The sequence below is a fragment of the Quercus suber genome, unplaced genomic scaffold, assembly GCF_002906115.3.
Source record: "Quercus suber isolate HL8 unplaced genomic scaffold, Cork oak 2.0 scaffold_647, whole genome shotgun sequence".
Lineage (NCBI taxonomy): Eukaryota > Viridiplantae > Streptophyta > Magnoliopsida > Fagales > Fagaceae > Quercus > Quercus suber.
In genome coordinates, this window is record NW_027070088.1 from 59,051 (window position 1) to 65,929 (window position 6,879).

Consider the following 6,879-nt stretch of genomic DNA (forward strand, 5'->3'; position numbering starts at 1 on the left):
AAAAAAAATAGAGAGAGAGAGAGAGAGAGAGAGAGAGAGAGAGAGAGAGAGAGAGAGAGAGAGAGAGAGAGAGAGAGAGAGGAATCAATTTTTGGCACGTTTTTGTAATCAGTGTGATTTCACATAAGAAAGTTTTCCACATTTAATTTAGAAACTAAAACTTATGTCTAGGTTCAAATCCTAATCTATCTATCGAGAAATAAAATAAAATAAAACCTATGTCCTAATTAGAGAGAAATGAATCATTTTTAGTGCATTCTTGCAATCAGCATGATTTCACATAAGACAATTTGCCACATTTAATTTGCAAACTAAAACCTATGTCCTAGATTCAAATCCTAACCTTTATCTATCAAAAATAAAAATAAAAACCTATGTCCTAATTTAGAAAAAAAAAAAAAGAAAAAGGAAAAAAGAAAGGGAACATTTTTATTACATTCTTGTAATCAGCATAATTTCACATAAGACAATTTGCCACATTTAATTTAGAAACTAGAACCTATGTCCATTGATCAATGATCATACTACTTCATTAGCTACATGGGTTTCCCCACACACACACATACACATCCATGATCATAAATACATACTCCAACATGAAATTAGCATTAATTGTTAACAATGAAGATAAATTAGCTAACTTTGTAAACAAATATCTATAACTGGAATGAGTAAGTAGCATGCATATATTTATACCAATGATCAAAGGGCAGCACAAGTCAACACAATCAGCCAGCCTAGGGCTACCCATGTTGGGTGCTTCCATTCCAACCTCATTACAAAAGTTCCAAACTTCTATCCAACTCTCACATCTGGGCTCTTCATACCTAGGTCTCCTATGGCTGATATGTACTTGTCTAATGAGGCATGAGCTAAATGATACGCAGCCAATTCAAAAGAAATAGTGTTTGACAAACGAGTGACCAAGAGGAAAAACAACAACAACAACAACAACCCATTTTTGTGAAATGAAGAGGAATTGGGTTTGTATCATAGTGTCAGTCACTCAGTTTGAGTTTAAGGTGCTACAGTTAGTCATGTGGTGCACGCACCGTGGATGCATGTGAAGATGCGGGACTTGGGGTTAGGGAGGTAGGTTTTTTTTGGTTTTTGTGAAATCCATAAAAAATTTAGCAGATAATTAGAGATACAGATGGAGATTAGAGAGAGACAGTGAGAGAGAGTTTTGCTTTGAAGCAAAGTTGACGTGGAGAAATGGAAAATACCAAAAGATTTGAGGAATCAGAAATCCCACGTCTAAAAATAGAATAAAAGCTACTATTTTACATTCTGTTAATATGCACTATTTTAACTAAAATGATGGGTTGAAGACACTTTAAATAATTGATATTTTCATTTTATCTCTATTATCTAAATCTCTCACGTGTGAGGTTGACATGACTTTTTTTTTTTTTTTTTTTTTTTGTTATTAAGATAAGAATAAATAGGGATGGCAATCTATCATTGTCCCTAAGAAAAATTTTCTATCCCAATCCCTGTCCACATCCCCCATCTAACACAAATGTTTTTAAATCAAAATTTTTAATATCGGTCTTCAATAATCTATAATTTGCTTGCTTTTTTTTTTATTTTTTATTTTATTTTTTTTATTTTTTATGAGGAAGAGGTAAGCAACTTTTTATTAACTTAAATCACATTGAAATACATCATCCATCTAAGTCAATAGGCAACTCTTCTACCCAAATATCATTATCTGCAATTAGATCGGCTCTTCTAGCCAAGGCATGGGCCAAGGAATTGCCCTCCCTACGAATATGCTTAAATTGACATCTTGCTAAAGACAAACTATGACCACGGATCTCCTCAATAATATGCCCAAACATAGCACGGCACGCTTCAGCTGAGTTGATGGCTGTTATAACTCGTAGACTATCTCCTTCAAAAATAACATCAAAGAGACAGAGCTCCGTCGCTAACTGCACTGCTCGGCTCGCTGCTAAAGCTTCTGCATGTTCGACGGACTGGGGCAGCAGAATCTTCTGACTTAGAGCACCAATAACCTCACCCATACAGTCCCTGAAAACCACTCCTGTCTCGGCAAAATTGCTCTCCTCGAACAAGGCCACATCGAAGTTTGCTTTGTAAGAACCCGCTGGAGGTGGTGCCCATCGAGCCCGAGGAATCCGTGGCGCTGAACAGGAGACCTGTTCATGAGCATTGAAGAACTCCACCACCATCTCCTTTATTCTGTTCCCAATCTCATGGAGAGGCCACGATGGTTGGTTTTCTCTAATTCTATTTCTTCTCTCCCATAAACTCCATGCAATGGTGGAGAAAAACGCCACTGTGAATGCTGGCCTCTGCTCCATTACAGCCTCAACAACATCCATGAAAGATCTGAAATTCCTCTGATACAATTTCGCAAAACAGAGCACCGATTGCCACACTGCCTTAGCATGATCGCACAGCCACAAAATATGCAATGTTGTTTCTTGGTACTCATTACAGAGGGAACATGTCTCATCTACCTTAATTTGCCGCCGAACAGAGGGAACATGTCTCATAATACTAGTATATAATATTCAAACTTTAATTTAATAGATTTTGACTTGGAGAATCTGATTACAGAAGCATAAAACTAAAACTCAATGGCCTCAAAGTAAAGAATCAATGTAGTAGATGAGTACATTCAATTATATATTATACAATTCACTGTTATCTTAGCTAAATCAAGTATAGATTCTTCAAAAGAGTTGGTTGGATAAAAGTGTACATATAGCAAAACTGAATGGGGGAAAAACTGATGGTTTAAGGGATTTTAAAATACAATAAGCATTACCAAAAGAAAGATGACATATGTGTCATAAATCAAATCAATAGAAGCTAGGCTAGTTAATGGCTATGCAGATGTTTCAGAACAATTATCCATTTAACTGCCTTGAAACAGAACGGTGGAGTAAGGAAAGATAAGGAAGTGGGAAATGATAGGTCTTTTATACACTAAACTTTCAATAAGAATCATGGAAGAGGTCAATGTTCAAATATCCCCTACCAACTCCCATTGGATTCACTTATCTAAAAAGGGAAAATATATAAATTATAAGAAGTTATGCATCTCAATATTACTCTATGCAAATGGAAAACAACACCTTGGTCTAATGTTTTTTCAATAAGTCCCAGAAATACCCTCTTTGGCTTTCCAAAGGAGCAAAAAAAACCAAGCAAAGTACACAGTGGGGAATACCAAATATCAAGAACAAGTCTGTAAATATGAACACGCGTTGTTATATGTAAAATAAATATCTAAAGTCACAATTTCATTTATCATCCAAGCTTAGATCAAAGTAAGTAAAGTTTGCATTTATTCCATTGTCACCATAGCGAATCAAACCATGGTGACAAATTTAGACCCTAGAAACCATACCTGAATTACTGAAAATAATTAACAGAGAAAGATTAAGGATAAAATTGCAATCTGAAAGCTGATAGTTTTGGTTCTATCTTCTATGTATAGGACACATAGATTATATATCTGGATTTGCTTGAGGTAAAATATCAAAACCAATTCAAGAATTTCCATTTTCCCAGCAACATGATTTCACATAAGAAACTAAAACTTATGTCTAGGTTCAAATCCTAACCTATCTATCAAAAATAAATAAAAATAAACCTATGTCCTAATTAGAGAGAAGAAAAAAAAAAAAGAGAAAGGAATCATTTTTAGCACATTCTTGCAATCAGCATGATTTCACATAAGACAATTTGCCATATTTATTAATTTGCAAACTAAAACCTATGTCCTAGATTCAAATCCTAACCTTTATCTATCAAAAAAATAAAACCTATGTCCTAATTTAGAAAAAAAAAATATAGAAAGGAAACATTTTTATTACATTCTTGTAATCACATAATTTCACATAAGACAATTTGCCACATTTAATTCAGAAACTAGAACCTTGTCCACTGATCAATGATCATACTACTTCATTAGCTACATGGTTTCCCCACACACACACACACACACACATCCATGATCATAAATACATACTCCAACATGAAATTAGCATTAATTGTTAACAATGTAGATAAATTGCTAACTTTGTAATCAAATATCTATAACGGAATGAGTAAAGTAGCATGCAATATTTATACCAAGATCAAAGGGCACCACAAGTCAGCACAATCAGCCAGCCTGGGCTACCCATGTTGGGTGCTTCCATTCCAACCTCATTGCAAAAGTTCCAAGCTTCTAATCCAACTCTCACATCTGGGCTCTTCATCCTGGGTCTCCTATGGCTGATATGTACTTGTCTGTGAGGCATGAGCTAAATGATAGCAGCCAAATTCAAAAGAAACAGTGTTTGACAAAAATGACCAGAGGAAAAACAACAACAACCCATGTTTTGAAATGAAGAGGAATTGGGTTTGTGTCAGAGTGTCAGTCACTGAGTTTGAGTTTGAGGTGCACAGTTAGTCTTGTGGTGCACGCGCCGTGGATGCGCGTGAAGATGTGGGACTTGGGTTGAGGAGGTGGGTATTGTTTGGTTTTTGGAAATCTGTAGTAAAATTTAGCAGATAATTTAGAGACACAGATGGAGATTAGAGAGAGACATGAGAGAGAGAGTTTTGCTTTGAAGCAAAGTTGCGTGGAGAAATGGAAAATACCAAAAGATTTGAGGAATAGAAATCCCACGTCTACAAATAGAATAAAAGCTACTTATTTTACACTCTGTTAATATGCACTGTTCTAACTGGAATGATGAGTTGGAAGACACTATAAATAATTGATATTTTCTCTTCATTTTAGCAAACAACATACGGTCCGGAGGTGGCGTAAAAAAGTGTTGATTTACGCCACCAATCAGTGTTTGCCACGTCACACATTTAAAGAAAAACCAATACACTCTACCAACACAATTTTACCTTACTCCGCACACACGATCTGAAGAAACAGCACCAACGCCTGACCCATTCCACCTCCTGCTCTCATTTCCGAACCGCTGCCGCTGCAGTCGTAGACTCCACCGGCGCAGTCGCTACGGTTTCGGTATCAGTGGCGACAAACTGGGCAAGAATTCCGAATCAAAAGCCAAGGAGTATACAATCAGAGTGGTATATATGCTTCCACGGCATTTCTCGATCAGTGGGTTTTGGGAATTTTTTGTGGGTTTTGGGATTGTTTGATCAGTGCAGTGGCGTCGATTTCTGTGGTTTTGATCAGTAGGCTTCCTGATGGTGGCTGGGTTGTTTTGTGGCTTGATGATGGCGGCTGGGTTGGTTGTGTTGGGTCTGTGAGGGAGAGATGATAGTGTTAATGAATGAATATTTGATTGAATAAAAAAGGATCAGAACAAACCTTCAACTTCGGTGCGGTGGCGCCAGCTCCAGAACGACGCCGCGCGGGGTGGAGCTCCGGTGGTCAGATCAGATGAGAGCAGGAGATGGAATGGATTAGGCGTTGCCGTTGGTGCTGTTTCTCCAGGTTTTCTCTCTGATACGTGTGTGCGGAGTAAGTTATCATTGTGTGCGATAGAGTGTATTGGTTTTTTATTAAATGTGTGACGTGGCAAATACTGATTGCGCCACCTCTTGACGTATGTTTCTCTTTCATTTTATCTCTATTATCTAAACCTCTCACGTGTGAGGTTGACATGACTTTTTTTTTTTTTTTTGTAAAAGATAAGAATAATAGGGGCAATTTATCTTGTCCCTAGAAAAATTTTCTATCCAAATCCCTGTCCACATCCCCCATCTAACACAAATGTTTTTAAATCAAAATTTTTAATAATTGGTCTTCAATATAATCTATAACTTGCTTGCTTTTAAGGCATAAACCATAATATTAGTATATAATATTCAATAATAAATAGATAAGATACTTTAATTTAATAGATTTTGACGTTGTGTTTTTAGTTGGGTCATAGGAAGTCTAAGCCTAGCGTGTAACAAATATAAGACAATATATTTCTACTATAATATATATATATATATATATATAAAAATAACATTTAGTAATCTATTAAGAGATTTATGAAATATTTATGGTAAGGTTGTTCATGGGTTGGGTTTAGAAAGGTATTATTCCACCCATCACCTTAACCCAACTCTTTTGGATTGGAAATGTAAGAATCCATTGTTAATCATTAAGGCTCAAGTATTTGGCCAGCTAATGACCCATTGATGATCAATCAATTTTGAGATTATGACATGTTGATGATGAAAAGAAGAGACTAACATCAATGAAGGGAGGGAGGTGATGATATTCGCTTCTAGATCGAGGCCTCCCCATAACTAAGTTTAGTGTTTTTGGTGAAAATTCAGCCTCCAACTAACCAAGTTTTGGCTCACGAACTTCGAAATAGCCTTCCAATATGACAATAGAGAGTTTCTCTTTGTGCAACATCAAGATTACCCTGAATGCTAGAATAGTTTTTGATCATTAATATAATAGTTGATTAAATTCTCTCTCCCTAGTCGATATATACTTAACAAGGGTCAAGTTTCATGCTGTTAAACGTGATGCTAACCCAAAGCAACTGACAATATCAACCCTAAAGCCCCAAGTTGTGCCAAGTCTAGCTATCAAATCAGTGTCATGGGTTTGATACTCTCCCCTCATTATTTGGGCTTGCAATTAAAATTCATCTCTCTCTAGACCCAAACTCGAAAGTTACTTTTTTTTAATGGTGTTGTGGCACCATATTGTTACACATTTTTATAAACACATGATTCATCCAAAAAGGAGAAGGGAGATATGTTATAGATAATTGTTCAATATTACTAATTTATGTGCTATTTTAAAAGTACATAATAGCATTGTCATCAAAGATTAGAGTTGGGTATATCAACTATTTATTGTAGAAGGAGATTGTAAAATTAAAGAATCAAATCAAATCGAAAAGTATTGTCTTCCACTCT

The 6,879-nt window shown here is 35.9% G+C and overlaps 1 protein-coding gene across 1 annotated transcript; it reads right to left on the minus strand.

The window, feature by feature from the left end:
* Positions 1 to 1,667: 1,667 nt before the first annotated feature.
* Positions 1,668 to 2,525, minus strand: LOC112026118 (uncharacterized). Its single transcript, XM_024058800.1, has one exon. It carries the CDS (start codon positions 2,523 to 2,525, stop codon positions 1,668 to 1,670), a length of 858 nt encoding a protein of 285 aa, XP_023914568.1.
* Positions 2,526 to 6,879: the final 4,354 nt, after the last annotated feature.

What these genes read in the sequence shown, in the direction of transcription:
- LOC112026118 (XM_024058800.1), bottom strand. Translation starts at nt 2,525, where the DNA reads ATGAGACATGTTCCCTCTGTTCGGCGGCAAATTAAGGTAGATGAGACA.